The sequence below is a fragment of the Eptatretus burgeri genome, chromosome 2, assembly GCF_056783735.1.
Source record: "Eptatretus burgeri isolate ZD-2024b chromosome 2, Ebu_testis_v1, whole genome shotgun sequence".
NCBI classification, from domain to species: domain Eukaryota; kingdom Metazoa; phylum Chordata; class Myxini; order Myxiniformes; family Myxinidae; genus Eptatretus; species Eptatretus burgeri.
This window is the reverse complement of record NC_140962.1, coordinates 30,662,787-30,682,786: the sequence shown is the minus strand read 5'-3', so window position 1 is coordinate 30,682,786 and position 20,000 is coordinate 30,662,787. Positions and strand designations below refer to the sequence as shown.

The 20,000-nt window shown below is 44.0% G+C and overlaps 1 protein-coding gene across 6 annotated transcripts in view; it reads left to right on the top strand.

Annotated features, from left to right (window-relative positions):
- Window positions 1-20,000, top strand: part of KYNU (kynureninase) — a 117,824-nt gene that overhangs the window by 82,836 nt on the left and 14,988 nt on the right. For 4 of the 6 annotated variants that reach the window (XM_085852236.1, XM_085852209.1, XM_085852213.1 and 1 more), the window contains 2 exons: window positions 2,543-2,628; window positions 12,245-12,478. In XM_085852236.1, the coding sequence (XP_085708362.1) occupies window positions 2,543-2,628; window positions 12,245-12,478 (320 nt within the window). The remainder of the gene's footprint in view (window positions 1-2,542; window positions 2,629-12,244; window positions 12,479-20,000) is intronic. The other 2 variants (XR_015050731.1, XM_085852222.1) reach the window with 2 other exon arrangements.

The following is a 20,000-nucleotide window of genomic DNA, read 5'->3' as shown; positions in this document are numbered from 1 at the left end:
AAACCGTCCTACCTGCGCTGTCCCTCTAATATACTCATTTCTTATCCTATCCATCCTCGTCACTCCCAACGATAATCGCAGCATCTTTAACTCTGCCACCTCCAGCTCCGCTTCCTGTCTTATTGTTAGTGCCACCGCCTCCAAACCATACAACATAGCTGGTCTCACTACCGTCTTATATACTTTCCCCTTCACTCTTGCAGCGAGCCTTCTGTCACAAATCACTCCTGCAACTCTTCTCCACCCACTCCATCCTGCCTGCACTCTCTTTTTCACTTCTCTCCCACACTCTCCGTTACTTTGGACAGTTGATCCCAAGTATTTAAACCAATCCACCTTCCCCACCTCAACTCCTTGCAACCGCACCATACCACCACCCTCCCTTTCATTTACGCACATGAACTCTGTCTTACTCTGACTGACTATCATTCCCCTTCTCTCCAGTGCGTACCTCCACCGCTCGAGGCTCGCCTCAGCCTGCTCCCTACTCTCCCTACAGATCATGATGTCATCCGCGAACATCATAGTCCATGGGGACTCCAGTCTGATCTCGTCCGTCAACCTGTCCATCACCATTGCAAACAGGAAAGGGCTCAGAGTCGATCCTTGGTGCAATCCCACTTTTACCTTAAACCGGTCCGTCATTCCTACCGCACACCTCACCACTGTCACACTGTCCTCATACATATCCTGCACGATCCTCACATACTTCTCCACCACTCCCGACTTCCTCATACAATGCCACAACTCCTCTCTTGGCACCCTATCATAAGCTTTCTCTAAATCCACAAACACACAATGTAACTCCTTCTGGCCTTCCCTATACTTCTCCATCAACATTCTCAAAGCAAACATCACATCAGTGGTGCTCTTTCCTGGCATAAACCCATATTGCTGCTCACAGATAGTCACCTCTCCTGTCAACCTAGCTTCCACTACTCTTTCCCACACCTTCATGGTGTGGCTTAACAACTTTATCCCTCTGTAATTTCCACAGCTCTGCACATCACCCTTATTCTTGAAAATCGGAACCAGTACACTTAATCTCCACTCCTCCGGCATCCTCTCACTTTCCAAGACTTTATTAAACAATCTGGTAAACAACCCCACTGCCATCTCTCCGAAGCACTTCCATGCCTCCACTGGTATACCATCTGGGCCAATCGCCTTTCCACTTTTCATCTTCTTCATAGAAGTCCTCACTTCATCCTTACTGATCCACCCCACTTCCAGATTCACTATCTCCACCTCTTCCAACCTTCTCTCTCTCTCATTTTCTTCATTCATCAGCTCCTCAAAGTACTCCATCCACCCTCTCAACACACTCTCCTCGCTCGTCAGCACATTCCCATTTGCGTCCTTTATCACCCTAACCTGCAGCACATCCTTCCCAGCTCGGTCCCTCTGTCTTGCCAATCGGTATAAATCCTTTTCCCCTTCTTTTGTATCCAACTTCTCATACAGCTCGTCATATGCTTTTTCCTTGGCTTTTGCCACCTCTCTTTTTGCCTTTCGCCACCACTCCTTGTACTCCTGCCTATTTTCTTCATCTCTCTGACTATCCCACTTCTTTTTTCGCCAACCCCTTCTTCCTTATACTTTCCTGTACTTCCTCATTCCACCACCAAGTCTCCTTATCTTCCTTCCTCTGTAACATGACCTCTGTAACATAACTCTGCAACATGTTTTACAGGTTAGAGGTCATGTAAAAACATGACCTCTAACCTGTAAAATCATGATGTGTAACCTGTAAAAACATGACGTGTAACCTGTAAAAACATGACGTGTAACCTGTAAAAACATGATTTGTGACCTGTAAAAACATGACCTCCAACCTGTAAAATCATGATGTGTAACCTGTAAAACCATGACCTCTAATCTGTAAAACATGACCTCTAACCCGTAAAAACGATGTGTACCCTGCAAAAACATGATATGTAACATGTAAAAACATGACCTGTACCCTGTAAAAACATGACCTCTAACCTGTAAAAACATGATGTGTAACCTGTAAAACCATGATGTGTAACCTGTAAAAACATGTGTAACCTGTAAAAACATGACGTGTAACCTGTAAAAACATGACCTGTAAACAGACATCGCTGTAATCAGCATTGAGGGCTTCCATTCAACCAATCATGTCACAAGATTCTGCGCATGAGCATAATTTCGATATTTTCTGACACCATTGACTGTTGCTCCTGATCCATTTGAGCAAAGACCTGTGGTCCTATTTTTTACTCCTTATTTGATGTGTGCTTTTGCCTCAACATTGATTTTCTTTGACTTTGTCATAAGTGGTACAGGTTACCTGACTAGTACATGTTGTTGTGCACTTGTGTAAACAGACATTGCCTTAACTTGCATGTACAGTATATCTTTTTCTGTTTGTTAGCAACTTGACCTTGGTATTTACAAATCATCAAATTTGGTGAATAAAATGTTAAAGTGAACAATGACGGCATGACGCTGCCCATTGTGCAGCACACATGTGGTACATTTCCAAGAAGCATCACTTTGGCTTTTTCTTTTCATTCCACAGAACTCAAGTTGATACCTGGAGTGAGAGGCTTTCGACTCTCTAATCCATCAATTTTCTTAAGCTGCTCTCTTCAAGCGAGCTTGGAGGTTGGCAGTGCTATTTTCTCCTTTCGTGCCACATAAAAATACATTTTACATAGCTTGTATATAATTGGTGGTCGTAGGGCAGCTTAGCTGCCAGGGTAGCTATCATTTCTTGAAGCACGACTGTGTCGCTGATGCAGTGCCCCTCTACCAGTACACACACTGGAACTGGTACTCATTTCGCCGACCTCGGAAGGATGACAGGCTGAGTCAACCCGCTGGTGTATTAATTCAGTGGCCGACAGGGCTTGAACTCAGGACCCTCGGATCCCAAGCCACCACCCTAACCACTCTACTGAGGAATTGGGGTGCTGCTTCATTGTAACTCTGTCATGAATTACCACAACAGTAATACTGAGGAGTCCGTTTGATTGCACACATTACAGATCCCTTCATGAATAATGTTTAATTTTAGTTTTACAGTTTCTTTGTGTCTATCTGTATTTGCAGATAGAGCAGGTTCTTCTGTTGTGAACCAATCATGGTTGAAGGGCTGAAATCTCATAACATGATATGTTAAACTAGAACAGCACTCGGTAGAGCGCATATACCTCCCTCCGCTAGGCTGAACAGTTTAAGTTTTGCATCCCATTGATCGGCTGGATCTGAATCCGGACAGGAACCAAAATCGAATCGGCTTATTCTTGTCACCTTACTAAGTCATCCACCTCGTGTTGTCATAACTCGTCCACAACTTTTTGAAATATCATGCCATAACCAAAAAAAATAAAATAAAAAATCTCGTATCCGGATTTGGATCTTCACCAAAATCGAATCAATTCGTCCTTGGCTGACACCCAACCCGTTTATCAAATTTCAACTGAATCCATCTCTAACTTTTTGAGATATTGGGTCGTCGATGTAGTCGAAAAAATTTTTTTTTTATATTTTTGAAATTTGTTCTACCCTTATCACTTTTTCCGTCGATATGTTTGTTGGGTAGTCGATCTAGTCGAAAAGATTTTTTTTTCAAAAAAAATACATTTTGAAATGTGTTCTACCCTTATTATCACTTTTCCGTCGATATGTTTGTCTGTTGGGTTGTCGATCTAGTGGAAAAAAAAAACTTTGTTTTGAAAAAAACTTTGTTTTTGAGATTTGTTCTACCCTTATTATCAGTATTTAAAATGGTGATTTCAGTTAATACAATGGCGATTTCGATGAAACTTGGTTGGTAGGTTCATACCATGACCTAGATGTGTGAAAATGAGAACCGTTGCTCTGGACACCACCATTGCCTAGCAACGGGACTGACATTTTAGAAAAATCATTAAAAAAAAAAAAAATCGAAAATCAAAAATCAGGCCACGAGCGACTGTGGGCAGTACATTCAGCCATATTGTTAAAAATTTCCAGCCGGATCCTACGAAAACTGTCGGAGAAGATAGACATTGAATGAACCCTGGTCGAAAACAATAAAAAAACGAAGTTCGTTATATCTCAGAGACTATGAGTCAGATATACATGAAACTGGTATGGTAGGTTCATGGTATGTCCTAGTTATGTGTGAGAAAGAACCGTTGCTATGGACTCCCTCTGCTGCCTAGCAACGGCCGAAAAACCTCTAAATGTGGGGGTATTTTAACGTAAAAACAATCTGCAGCATTAACCCTTGAAGCTAGAATCATGAATTTTCTTGTGCTTAATCCTCAGGTCATTCCCCATCGAATGGGCCCATCGCGTCAGGTTCTATTGGGTAGGCGACTACCCATGTCCGCCTACCGGCTTGTCATGTTATGTATCATTTTAGCCCCATCACTCAATAGTGAAGAATCACTTTAATAAAAATTGTTGGATATGGATCTGGATCTGGATTCGGATCTTCACCAAAATCGAACCAATTCGTCCTTATCTCACAACCAACATGTCAACAAAATTTCGTCGAATCCGTCAACAACGTTTTGAGATATCCTGCTCACAGACAAACGGACAGGGGTGAAAACATAACCTCCACCACCGAGCAGCCATTCCTTCCCCCAGAAGGAGCGAGCTTAAAGCTCAGCCTCAGCATTTTTTTCTTCAAATAATGAGCTGAGGCTCATAGTGGAAGTTGTACCAGGATCACGTGAAGGACAAGGATATTAGGAGACAAAAATGTAATTTCCCATAAACTACAGGGACATGAGACAATTGGCAAATCAACACGGTATATGAAATTTGAACCTTATGTGCTATGTGCTCAGATGGGAACATAAATCAGGTCGACACAATGCAATTAACAACAACAAAAAGAGCAATCAGAGATTGCAAACCCTCGCCAGGACTTCTTTTGAGTGCTGTATTTTTATTGGTTTTCAGGTAAATCCAATATGGCTGCCAAACCATGTGAACTATGATGTCATATGTGTGACTCTTTTGTTCCTCATGGATAGGCAGTCATATGTGAAAAGTTTCACCTTGATCTTTTCAGCCATTTCAGAGAAGATTTTTGTAGGTTAAAAAATATATATACATATTGCTGCCGAATCACGTGAGCGATGACGTCATCAAAAATATTTGTGGATCATTTTATCCCTAGATGACCCTCAAAATTTTTTTATACGGATCATATGTAGCGTTCTACATATGCAATTATGACGTCATAACGAAGACAAGCACCTATGATGTCATAAAAATACCACATTCATTCCCCAGAGGAGTGCTTGCTTTGTGCCACTTATAAACCCATGGCTTGGGGAACACTTGTGTGAAGTTTCCCCTCGATTTGTCCAGCCATTCTGGAGATTTTTTTAATAGGTTTTAGGGTAAACCCAATATGGCTGCCAATCCATGTGACCAATGACATCATATGTGTGAACCTTTTGTTCCTCATGGACAGGTGGTCACATGTGTTAAGTATTGCTTCAATCTGTTCAGCCACTTGAGAGAAGAAGATTTTTGAAGGATTAAAAAATATATATATATATATATACATATATATATATATATATATATATATATATATATATATATATATATACACATACATATATATATACATATATATATACATATATATACATATATATATATACATATATATACATATATATATATATATATATATATATATATATATATATATATATATATATATATATATATATATATATATATATATACATATATATATATATATATACAAATATATATATATATATACATATACATATATATACATATACATATATATATATATATATACATATACATATATATACATATACATATATATATATATATATATATATATATATATATATATATATACATATATGTATATATATATATATATACATATATATGTAGGTCAGGTCAGCAATGAGAGCATGCGCCAGAGCAGCGCATCACTGCGTCCACTTTCCACCGGTACTCCAGGGGCCTCCGTCTGGCCATCCCCCAGGCACATGCCTGGCCCATCCCCATCTCCTTGAGATGCCGATCAATCTGCTGCAACCACGAGGCACGTGGTCAGCCAATTGGCCTCCTCCACTCACGAAACTCCCTCGCTGAGAGAATCTGGTGAGCAGGATCAGCGTCAGGAAAACGAGCCACATGTCCATACAGCCGCAGCTGATGCTCACGGATTATGTAGGTAACAAATCTCATTTGAGTATCTCTCAGCAACCGCTCGTTGGACACAAAGTCCGACCAGCGATCGTCAAGGATTCTCCAAAGAGACCCGGTATCAAAGAAATTAAGTCTCCGTCTCAGATCCTTGGTCAGAGTCCAAGTCTCACATCCATAGAGCAAGACTGGAAGCACCAAGGACCTGAAGACTCAAACTTTCGTCCTCATGCACAGGTACCAGCACCGCCACACCCCATTATCCAGTGAATCCATGACTCCCCAAGCCTGACCTAGACGTCTATTGACCTCTGATTCACAGCCAGCAGAGACATGAATATCACTGCCAAGGTAGGTGAATCTTTCCACGATCTCAACATCCTCATCACAAACAGGCACAGAGAGGACAGCAGCATCAAGATGTCATTGAAAGCCTGTATCTTAGTTTTGACCCAGGAAAACTGTAATCACAGCGGCTCCGACTCCTCATTCAGCACTTCGAGGGCCCTCAAAAGGATATCTAAAGTCTCCGCAAAGATGACTGCATCATCTGTGAAATCAAGGTCAGAGATCTTGACATTCCCAAACGATGCACCGCAGCTTGTTCTCTCTGACATCTTCCCTAGAATCCAGTCCATACAAGTGCTGAAAAGTGTGGGGGCCAGTACACACCCCTAACGAACTCCAGTAAAAACTGGAACTAAGTCAGATATGGCAACACCACATCATTCTCACAGCACTCTCAGTACCAGGTACAGTTCAGACATCAGATCGATCAGTTTTGGTGGCACCCCACGAAGACCAAGAATCCTCGAGAGGCCATCCCGATTTACCGAATCAAACACTTTACAGAGATCAACATAAGCTGCAAGCAGCCCCTGCCGAAACGCTTGACTGCATTCGGTGAGGACCCGAAGAGCAAGGATATGGTCAATCATTGACCTCTTTGGTGTAAAGCCTGACTGCTCAGGACGCTGGTGCTCAAGCAGATAGTGGCGAACCTCATCAAGAATTATCCAAGAAAAGACCTTGCCCGGCACTGAGAGCAGCGTCAACCCTTGGTGGTTGTTGCAGTCATGGCGATCACCTTTCCCTTTCCGCAGAGGGACAACAAGGCCCCTCTTCCAGTCAGTTGGGATGACACCTGTGTTCCTGGCAGAACACAGAACTGCATGCAACGACATGAGTGCAGCATTTCCACCAGCCTTGAGAAGTTCAGCATGGATGCCACAGATCCCTGGAGCTTTACCCCCATTTCAACTGGTTCACCGCAGCCTGTGTTTCCACAAGCGAAGGTGGACCACAGCTGATTGGAGGGTCAGCAACAGTTATTGAAACACCCCTGACGTCCATGTCGACAGCTGGTGGATCAGCCTGGTACAACCGCTCAAAGTAACCGGCCCAGCAGGCCTTCACTTCGGACTCCTCTGTCAAGAGCCCACCACTCTCTGCTCAAACTGCAGTACAATGAGGGATGGGCTTGGATGAATGCAATGCGTGAATTCCCCTGTAAGCAAGACCAAAATCACTTGACCACAGGTGATGCTCTACCCCCTCACAGATTCCTCGCGCATAGGCCTCCTTGTCCACACTTAGCGCACGTGCAGTTTTACGCTTCAGCTCCCTGAACAGCTCAGCTCTGCCATTCAGCCTGGCCCTGGGACTCTGGTCAATGGTATCCAGTGTCCCTTGAGAGACAAAATTCTTTTTTGTCCAACGGTGAGTTCCAAGACATCCACCGGCAACATCAAGGACGGTGGTCTTGAAGGCACTCCAAAACTCTTCAGGACCCTTCCCAAAGGTTCCCAAAGCACCCAGACCCCCAAAACTCCACTCATCTTGTTCACAAACTCATCAGCTACCCTCTCACCCTTGAGCTTTCCAACATCCAGCCTCGGCTGGGATGGTACCATTCTCCCGGATTTAAGGTGCAACTTAAGAGTTGCTACAACAAGCCAGTGGTCAGTATTGAGGAACTGAACACTCTGGTAGACCCTGCAGTTATGGATCATTCTCCAGCGACCATCAATGAGGACATGGTCAATCTCCTTTGCCACACTGCCAGCGTTGGAACACCAAGTCCAGCGATGAGCTTGTGGGCGCTGAAACCATGAACCAGCCACCCTAAGTCCATGAGATCTTGCAAAGTCAAGGAACTTCGTGCTATTCAGGTTCACAGTTCCTGACCCATGGGGACCAACACACGTCTCATAATCATCCCTGTCAGTTGCAGTAGATGCATTTAAATCCCCCAAGACTCGAAGTGTATCTCCTCTGGGGCACTGATCAACCACAGACTCGAGCGTGGCACAGAATGCATCCTTCACGGTGAGATCACTTGCCTCAGTCGGAGCATAACAGAGACCAGGGAAATGACACCGAAGGAGTGACGAATCCTTAGTCTCATAATACGCTCGTTGACCGATGTTATCTCAATTATCATTGGAGTCAGCTTATTGGACACAGCTGCAGCAACTCCGTGGGCATGGTAACCATCAGAGCGACCAGACCAATGGAAGTTGTAACCACCCGCCATGATATCGCCGCAATCCGGTCTCCGAACCTCAGAGAGTGCTGCAATACCGATGTTCAAACGCTTGATCTCAGATGATAATAGAGAAAGGTGATCATCCTCTCTTAAGGCCCAGTCACACCTTGACGTTTTAGCCAGCTTATGCCGATTTTTGGAAAATGTGTAAAACGCTGGTACACGTCGAATACGTTATGGGTACGTTTTGTATATGTTACGACCACGCTGAAAAACACTGCCATAAGTGGTAGTACGCTGGCTTTAAACGTTGAACTTTTGGGTTTTCCTCAACTTTTTTCATGCTTGAAATTTTATGACGTATGCCGGCGTATGACTCACACGTTCCGCTACGCTGGCCATAAGTTGAAGGCACGTTATGCGATCGTCGACACACGTTGAAACACGTAACTTGTAAGGTACTCATAAGTCGAAACACGTGGAGGTAATGTTTTGCGTACCCGAAACTTATTTCTAACCTATGAGTAACGTTTTGTAAGCACGCTACACGAACGTTGTTCACACTTTGCAACACGTTACTTGAAAGTACTACTACAACTACTACTACTACCAACATCGACATCACTAAATTCTCTCGAACTACTACTGCTACTACCACTACTACTAACATCGACATCACTAAATTCTCTCGAACTACTATTGCTACTACTACTACTACTACTAACATCGACATCACTAAATTCTCTCGAACTACTACTACTGCTACTAGTACTACTACTAACATCGACATCACTAAATTGTCTCGAACTACTACTACTACAACTACTACTACTACTAACATCGACATCACTAAATTCTCTCGAACTACTACTACTGCTACTGCCACTGCTAGTGACATTGACATCTACTCAACATGGAGTCTGGAACACTGACGGGTTCCTCATGTGAAGTCCATTTGTATATATAACAATTCCCCTAAACGCTCCAAATACGCCATTATACGGTAGCTGTAAGTTAGAAACATGTTCAGTAAGTTCTGTGGTCGTCCAGAAGACGTTAATCAAATTCGTCTACATACGCCAATGTGCGTTTGAGATACGTTAAACATAGGTTCAAAGCACGCTACGAATAGGTTCAAAACACGTTACTCGTAGGTTAAAAATTAAGTTTCGGGTATGCTAAACATTACCTCGACGTGTTTCGACTTTTGAGTAACTTACAAGTAACGTGTGGCCGACGTGTGTAAACGATCGCGGAGCGTGCCGAGAACTTATGCCAGCTTATGCGGAACTTGTGAGCCATACGACGAGTACGTCGTAAAATTTTCAGCATGCTTGAAATTTCACGACGTACTAGACGTACCACGTAATATGCCAGCGTACTTGATTGTTTTTCATCGTGCTGCTAACGTATACACAACTTACCCATACCGTATTCGACGTGTCCCAGCGTTTTAGACACATTTTTCATAGGTCGGCATACGCTGGCTAAATCGTCAAGGTGTGACTGCGATGTTGACACTTCCAATTTTCAGGCGGTTATGATTTAAATCGGCGAGCGGCAGGTTTTTAACAGAGAACGCCACGAGTTCGTCGGCGATACGTGCAGCGCACTATGACTAAGTTAAACTATCGTTGGGCATAGGTTGTGAACGCCGACAAAAGGCTAAGCATTCGTTGGTATAAGTTATCTTTAACACAACGAAACGTTCTGTGCCTGTTACTTATATGTTATGCATACAACCAACACGTTATGAATACGACCAAAACTTTAAAAAAAACCGCAAAACTTCAGCGTACGCCAACGTTTTACGTGCATTTTTATACGTTGCCATTCCTGGCTAAAACGTCAAGGTGTGACTGGGCCTTTAGGGATAGGACATTCCAGGCACCCACTCGAAGGGACTGCCTCAGGTTAACCCAAGGAGACTGCGGTCTGGTGGATGACACCTCAGCACCACTCCGACACACTCACCCACAATCTGACCCAGGAATGTTACCACGTGGTCTCCCTCCTATCATCCAAGATTGGGGGTCCCTAAGGTTTTGCCCCAATCCCGTCATCCGGTGAGCTGCCCTGTGAAGGGAAGCTGCACAGGAGGTACTCCCACAGAGTGGGTTTTCAGATTTCTTTGCGTTTTTGTGTTTTGCGGAATGAAGGGTTTTACGGATGCCGGAGTGCAAATCCTGCCACCATCCTAATAAGAAGTAACCCAACTTCAGGAGGATGTCCGCAGACACAGTTGGGCACTAGATATGGATGGCCTTGGCTCACAAGGAGCTCCTCCACCCTTTGACAGGTTTTGTTTTTAATCCTGCTGGGTGTCCATATTCAAACACCCTCCTCACCAAAAAACCTGGTGGGGGAGACGGTTTAGTCACCGCCAACCCAACCATGGAACAGGTTCGTTCAGGTTTACATGATACCTGTAGCAAGTCACAGATCTAATCTGGCCTGACCTGACATACATATATATATATATATATATATATATATATATATATATATATATATATATATATATATATATATATATATATATAATTTCTAGAAAACCACATGGTTGGTTGCTCAAAGCCAGAATCTGTATTTTCCTACTACTAATGCTGAGTCTCAGAGCATGCTGTCCTTTAGATAGGAATATATAACCAGCTGTTACACAATAGGCTTGCAGTCTGCATTTGTGATATTTGTATCATCCTTCCAAAAAGAGTGTTTTTGGTTAATGGATGCAAGGATAACTCATTTGGTCGCATTCTTGCAGTTGAGCTTCTCTAGTTGTGGATCTGGTAATCATCCAGAGGGAAAAGTTTGTTGTTTCCTAAATGCAGTATTTTGTTCACAGCTAGTTTTTGTTCAGTATGTGGAACTTGCAATTTTTTCAATGATAAATGCCTGCACCCTTTCTACCCATCACCTTGTCAAGTCTGGCAGAAACACACATCATGTTTGTTTGAGGGACACACTATATCCAGAAAAGTTGTGCTGGAACATCTTCAGGTTAAGTGACCAGGAGAGACATAGTTTCAATTATATCTGGTCTTCTGGGATTTTTCAGTCTTGAAATGTTGTGTCCTCGATCCACTGTAGCTTGAGTGGATCGACGGCGCAACAGGTCTCCTCTCTTTAATGGAAAATTTAAAATTGAGCTGTGGGTCTGCAAAAATGGGAACAGATTGGGAGACTAGAATCAAATAAACACAGTGTATGACATTTGAGCCTGGATTCAAAGCACTGAAATGAAAACTGCAAGAAATGAATCAGCAATTTGCTCTCTCATACATTTATTATTAAATATGACATAATGGTAATTGGCTAAAAAACTTTCAACCTTATTCACAATAGAACAAGAAACTTCACTTATAAATAAAGGAGTAATAAATTTAGATAATTGTTGCAGAACCTATACCAGCATAGTGTGCAGCAAAAATGGCTTGAATACCTGGATGTGTTTTCTGATGTATCGGAATACAGATGGCAATTTGATAGAGATTCTTGTCTCCTGTTATTTTTGGCAATTGGAATAGATACCGAAAATGGTATTTTGTTCACTTAATAACACTGTGGGATTCACCTGTTGTACAGATTTTCACAGAAGCTTCCATGCCAGCATTACGGAAGAAGTCTGTGCAACTTACAGCGTACTTAGAACTGCTGCTTCAGAGAATCATCAATGCAGAAAGCAAAGAACAACTCAAAAGGCTCAAGTTGAAGATGATTACACCGACTGACCCAGTGCAGCGTGGCTGTCAGCTTTCATTGCAAATCCCCATGCTTAGCCAACCTGTTTTACAAGAGCTAGAGCGAAGGGGTGCAATGGTAAGTTGAGGCTTTACATGTAAAACATTTCAATCAGCTCACATTCTCTTTGAGTCCAACCTTGATTTAAATTACATTTTGCTCCTGTTCTCTTGTATGATCACAAGATAATTCGACCTTCCAACGTCAGTCACTCATGTTTCCCACAGTTGCACATTCTTTCTGACAGTGGCTTCTGTTTGGAATAGACCCCTTGTAATTGACCCCATTGCAGTGCCTCACCACTGACATGTTCATGGTTTGGGTTTGCTTCATACCTAGAACAAGAGTTCTCAATCATTTTTACCACTGAAGGCTGCATATATGGCTGTACCTTCACAATATAAGATGACATCCACATAAGATAATGCATGTTATATCTGGCAGCAATTAAATGCATATAAATGATAACACTTTTTATTCTAACACTTTGACAAATACATATCAAGACAATTTTAATTTGCAAAATAAGACAAAATATTGTTGTAGTTTCCTGCCCACCGGCGTGCGAGCGACCGTGTTTAGCCAATGGCGGCCGTCTCGCCCACTGAACGGACAATCGAGTCGCGGCTTTCCGGATCAACGCCGGAAACCAGCCACGGGTGTGTTTTTAAGCACACCACAGTCTAGTCAATATTCTACCCGCGCGCGACAGGGTCAATCACCGAATTGTCGATATACCTAATTATTCGCGCGGGCAGACTACCGAGAGATTGTACCTCAACGGGGCCGCTGGGAAACGAGCTGCTTAATGCAGCTCGCTCCGTTTTGGGATAACCGAGCGGAGTGTTATCGCGAGCCCCGTTGGACCTGATCAATTTACCGGCTATTTAAAAACCAACTATATTCCGAGGGCAATATGGCAGTTCAATTTGGGAAAGGACGCAATGAACGGGTGATATTTAAACAAGCACATTTGTTTCACAACCAAACATGCACATACCATCATGCAATGAATGGGGTAGGGACAAGACGTGAGCAAGACAAAGAGCTACGACCGTCAATTAATTATGTACACACTTAACAGTTCTACTTAGCAGACAAGGCGCCACAACGTTCATTCAAAAGCAAAGAAAAACCCCAGGACAGACGAGGGGTAGACTGGACCCCTTGGGGTCTTTATTGACACGGAGCCGTGTAGACTGCAGAGGCTCCGCGAGACCGGGCTGGCTACCTTCACCTCGCTGAGGCGACCCGCGATGTCCCGTCTCTGTGACCCACGGTAAGGCACGGCTCGGCAGGCCACGCGCCTTGGCTCCGCTGCGCTCTCTCCTCCTTTCCACACGCCTCCACAACCTCCCGCAGCCGACGACTCAGAGAGCGACCGCGAGTGAGAGAGACCCAGGTAGAGAGAGACCGACTCGACTGACAGAGAGCGAGCGACAACGACCTCCAGACTTTCCGACTTCCAGACAGAGAGACTCAGGAGAGAGACTCTCACACCACCTCGCCAACCGCCAACTCAGACCTCCACCACATGTTCAGCGCGCTCTTTTATAACCACGGCGCCTCGCCCCCCCCCCAGCCCCTTCTCGGCGTGCGGGGGAAAATTCCAGGAGAGATCGGCTCGGCTATTTTGGTTTGATAACTGCCTCCCCGCGTCTCTTCTGCGCGTGTTTTTCGTTAGGGGGGGGGAGGGGTGAGGCCGTCGTCCATTCTCTCCCGACGAATGTCAGGCTTCTCGCAACCCTGCTGAGGTGGCAACGTGGTGGTGGTTACGGTGGCTGTTGTAATGGTCGCGTGGCTGGCGTTTTGTGGTGGTCGTGAGGGTGGTGTGGTTGGGTGCTTGTGGTTAAGGTGGTTGTGGTTAAAAACGGCTAACTCAAATATCACAGCCCTGATCACATGAATAATTCCCATTAGACAACGGTGGGGAAACCTATCTGAACACAGACTTATCGGCATAACTGATCTAAGGACCTATATGGTGCTCTGCGAATTTACACAGCCGTAACACTACCCCCTCCCCTTTTTACAGACTCGTCCCGAGTCGTCGAATTTATGTTATATATATACATATATATTATGTATATATATACACATATATTATATATATACATATATTATATATATATATATATATATATACATATATTATATATATATATATACATATATTATATATATATATACATTTATTATATATATATATACATATTATATATATATATATATACATATATTATATATATATATACATATAATATATATATATATATATATATATACATATTTTATATATATATATATACATATATACATATATTATATATATATATATACATATATTATATATATATATATATATACATATATTATATATATATACATACATATATTATATATATATACATATATTATATATATATATACATATATTATATATATATATATATATATATATATATATATATATATATATATATATATATATATATATATATTGTTACGAATTCTGGCCTGCCTGGCGTGCGAGCGATTGCGTAACTCCAATCGCCACCACATCGCCCACCGGACGGACAATTCAGTCATGACCCTCCTGGAACTTATGCCAGAAGCCAGTCACGGGTGGGGGTTTAACCTCACCACGATCGTGCCAATTGCCCACCCGTGAAGGATAGCCAAATTCGACCTACCTAAGTACCTGCGCGAGTAGTTGACCGGGCGATCGTACCTCGCCGCAGGTCGGTCTAGGACACGAACCGCTTAAGCGGTTCGTTCCGTGCTACAGTGATAACCGAGCGGTGTTATCTCCGACCTCGACGGATGTGATTCTGTTTACCGGGCGTTCAAAACCCTCTACTAATTTATTCCGCGATTCAAGATGGCACTTTCAAAAGGGAAAAAGACGACGAACGGGATACATTTCACACAAGGACATTTATTTAAAGCACATATTGCACACACAACACAAGCAAGGCAGTCATGCAATATACAAGCAAGAAATAGAAAACAAAAGCAATACGATCGACTATAAGCAAGGATCAATTTACATGCACAGTTACTTACACAGTTTCTACTTGGCAGGACACGGCGCCACAGCATGCATACAAAAACAAAGAAAAACCCTCCCCATAGGCAGGGAGGTAGACGGGGTTCGTAAACCTTTATGGCACGGGACCTGGAGGACCGAACGGGTCCCGTGAGACCGAAGGGTCTTACCCGCGCCCTCGTGGCGTGACGGTGGGCAGGTCGCGACGTCGACTCCCCACGGCCTTGCGTAGCCGCGCCTGACCTCAGGCCCCTGGTGTGGTCAGCGAGCTCTCTCCGGCGTTGCTGCTGGTGCTTCCACGACCCACGACCAAACAAGCATAAGACTGAAGGGCAGAAGGGGCTTCAGGACCAGAGAGAGAAGCCCAAAACGAAGAGGTCCAAACGAAGAGGTCCAAACGAAGGGAGGGAGAAGAGAAGCCCAAGGGGTGACCAGCGCCACGAGACCAAGAACAAACGAGCCAGCATAAACCGAGAAGAGACCCCCAGCCTCGCGTCTGTTCGCCTTTTGTAAAGCGGGGCTCCGCCCTTTGCCCCGCCTAGCTTCTGGCTCCACCTCCCTTCTGGAAGCTTCCCAAAAAGGGGCGTGCCCTCTCGCTCCCCCCTCCCTGCGCCGTGCGGGGGACGAGGAAAGTCAGTTTTGGCTCGGGGCCAGGGAATTATTCCCCCAAAATCAGACCCCTCCTTTACATGACCTTTGAACCCCGCTCGGATCGCACCTCCCCCACACCAAGTGCGGGGAAGAACAGGCGGGAGAATCAGGCGGGAAAAAAACCCACAGGCTCGCTGGAGCTTTTGTCCTGCCAATCCTTCTCGGACAGTTTCCGACGCGGAAACCGTCCTACCGTGGAGGATGGCCTTCGTAAGCGGGCGTAGTGGCGAAGATGGTGGTGATTGTTGTGGGGGTGGTGCGAGTGTGGTGGGCGTTGGGCGTAGTTGGTTGCGGTTGTTGTTTCCATAGAGGTTTGTTGCAATGGTGGCTCAAAATAACGATAGATAAAGAAAAACCCTATCTCAAAGAGTCGCAGCCCGGTGAAACATGAAGAAATCCCTTTAACAACGGTGGGGACCTAGCTGCACATAAACTTAGCGTCATAACCGATCTAAGGACCCTTTATGGTGTATTGCGAATTTCCACTGCCGTAACAATATATATGTGTGTGTATATGTATATACTGTGTGTGTATATATATATATATATATATATATATATATATATATATATATATATATATATATATATATATATATACATATACATATACACATCCATACATCCATACGTCTATACGAATAAATGTCAGTGTGTCTGTCAGTCCTTCCATCCATATCCTCCATAACTCCAAAACCATTAAACCTAGCTGCCCAAACTTTTCATGCATACTAAGGGAATTCCAAAGTAGTGCATGAGTGAAAATTGGATCTTTGGGTTTATTAAAACACCCAATTTTGAAAATAATTAATGGCCTTATTTAATTATGTCCTTTATCAGGCACATCCTCAGCCACCTTGCTCTATATGGGGTCTTAATGCATTTCCTGGGTTAACTTGCTGGGGGTCCGAAGCCACCATTTTTTTGGTCTGCTCAACCATGCCTTGACTTGACTTGGCTTGGCATACATTGCAATGCTTATAAATGCCTGGAGATGCCAGAATTAGTGGCTAAATTTCATTTCTGCACATGCCATAACCTTGAGAATCTCTTAAACTAAGCTGAATTCTAAAATTTAAGCTCCTCCCTTGAACTTAGCAGCAGTTAAGACTAGTTAAGACTACTAAAAAAAAAGTGTTCATTTGTCTGACTCGGACATTGCTTGGGCATTTCCGGGTTCACAGGTTTATATGACCGGCAGTGGGTAATCGCTTGCCAAGCCAGGCGTTCCATAGAGTGCTTGCTTGAGTGTTTAAGCCACTTGGCGAGCTCACCAAGCTGCTTGGTTGTTCATTTCAAAACCATATGAAGTAAGACCTGTCGCTTTGCTGATGGAAATACTAATCTTTGCATAATTTCTGAAATAAAAAAAAAATCAAAATCAAAATTAATATTAAACTTAATTTTTTCTACTGTTCAGCTGATTATATTTAATGAAGAAAATATTAAGGAATGTGTAGAAAATGGAACTTCATTTGGTGCAATGCTGTTCTCTAACTTGCTTTGACAATCCATGACGATAGAGTCGACAGGGGTCCTTTGTTTTTTTCGACAATTACGTACGCAGTTTTCTTTTGTCCTGTTTGGTGTGCTTTGCTTTCATGATAAAATATTAAAATAAATGCACTCATAGTTTCTGCAGTATATTAATAGTCAGCAATAACTCAAAACGAAGAGGTATGAAGACAGCACACATGGAGGTCAGAGGTGGTGGGGTTTGTGCTGGCTGGCATGCGAGCAAGTTGGAGGAATGCATATGGGTTGGGGTATGCATGCATGCAGGCAGGCCTTTGCCAAGGTAGATAGCAAGGGTTCTAATTTTTAAATGCTGCTGCCCAGTTTTACATGGAACACTGCAGTTAAAAAATAAAACGATGCTGTTTGGGCACGTATTATTACCCTGATAATGCCCCAGTATGCTGCCTACCCTCCACTTTCTTCCTTTGCCCTTGCACTGCCTTCATTCCCCTTATGCTACATCCCCTCCCCCTCCCTTCATAACTCCTTACGCTGCCTTCATTCCCCTTGCACTGCCTCCCCGCCCCCCCTCCCCTCCCCTCACACTTCTTCCCTTGCCCTTATGCTGCTTTCATTCCCTCACTCTCCCCTCATGCTTTCTGCCCTTACCTTTACGCTGCCTTCCCTTCACCTTACACAGCTTAACATCCTCTCACGTTGCCTTACTCTCCCCTGATGTTGCTTTACCCTCTCCTCACACTGCTTTGCCCTCCCCTCATGCTTCCATCCCATTTACCCTCCTCTCATGCTACCATCCCCTTTACCCCCTTCCCCCCCCTCATGCGGCCAGCTTCTTCCCCTCATCTCGCCCTGCCTTCTTCCCCTCCCCTCGAGCTGCCTTCTTCCCCTCCCCTCAAGCTGCCTTCCCTCCCCTCCCCTCGTGCTGCCTTCCCTCCCCTCCCCTCGTGCTGCCTTCCCTCCCCTCCCATCGTGCTAACTTCTTCCTCTCCCCTCACGCTGCATTCTTCCCCTCCTCTCGTGCTGCTTTCTTCCCCTCCCCTCGAGCTGCGTTCTTCCGCTCCCCTCATGCTGCCTTCTTCCCCTCCCCTTGTGCTGCCTTCTTCCCCTCCCCTCAAGCTGCATTCTTCCCCTCCCCTCATGCTGCCTTCTTCTCCTTCCCTCGTGCTGCCTTCTTCTTCTTCCCTCGTGCTAACTTCCTCCCCTCCCCTAGCACTCACTTCCTCTCCTCCTCCAGTGCTGCCTTCTTCCCCTCCCCTCGTGCTGCCTCTTCCCCTCCCCTCGTGCTGCCTCTTCCCCTCCCCTCATGCTGCCTTCTTCCCTTCCCCTAATGCTGCCTTCTTCCCTTCCCCTAATGCTGCCTTCTTCCCCTCCCCTCACGCTGCCTTCTTCCTTCCCCTAATGCTGCCTTCTTCCCCTCCCCTGGAAGGGAAAGGGATGGAGCAGGGTCCATGGGGTAATCAAAATGGTACTACAGAGACTTTCAGGAAGTAAAACAGGGAATTTGAATGAGGTGGGTTTGGGGTGTATGAATGGGGGTAGTAAAGATCAAGATTTTGGATGGAGGAAGATATGAGATTGTGGTGAACAGCTGATTTGAAGACCTGGAGGGAGGAGTGGAATTGAAGAGAGTGTGGGAGTTTGTTCCAGAGGCAGGTAAAAAGAGGAATGAAAGAGTGGAATGATAAAAAAGAAGAGGAATGAAAAAAAGACAGGAAAGAAAAAGGAATGAAAGAGTGGTATAATGATCACTTCCATCGTGTCTAAATGAGGTTTTTTTTCAGGAAATGAAAAGGAAAAGTCTATTTAATTCCACAGTTATTTCCACATGATTAAGGATCCTTTGTACAAGTTTACAGGTAATTTAGGCCCATTGTAATGAATAGGTAATTCATGATGTGTGGACTCATAAAAGGCGTGATGGTTGTGAGTTGGGGGGAGGGGGGGTTGGGAGGCGAAAGGATGAGGGGAGGGGTTTGAGATGAAGGAAAGAATGGGTGGATTGTTGGACTAAAAATTAGAAAGTCAGAGAATATTACTCTTATGGAGCCCACTTATACAGTCTTATTCATGCTAAACACAGTACATGGTGCACCATCAATCATTCCAGGGATGAACATGCTGAACTCACAATGCATCTCCCTCCTCAAATCCCTCCAAACAAGAAAAAGAGCAATCAGAGATTGCAGACCCTCACCAGGACTTGTTTTGTGTGGTATTTGTGTAGTTTTGTGTGGCATTTGTGTACTGGTGTGTTATGCAATTAATGAGACATAATTAGAACTATCACTTTGTAACTGCTGGCAGTGATGACCGGGTACCAAGACGTCCCGCTTTGATCGGACACCTAACCCTGACCCATGACGTTTTTTACTTACAAAATCTTTAATGACTTCCGTCATCTGTTTGTGTGTTTGTGTGTTT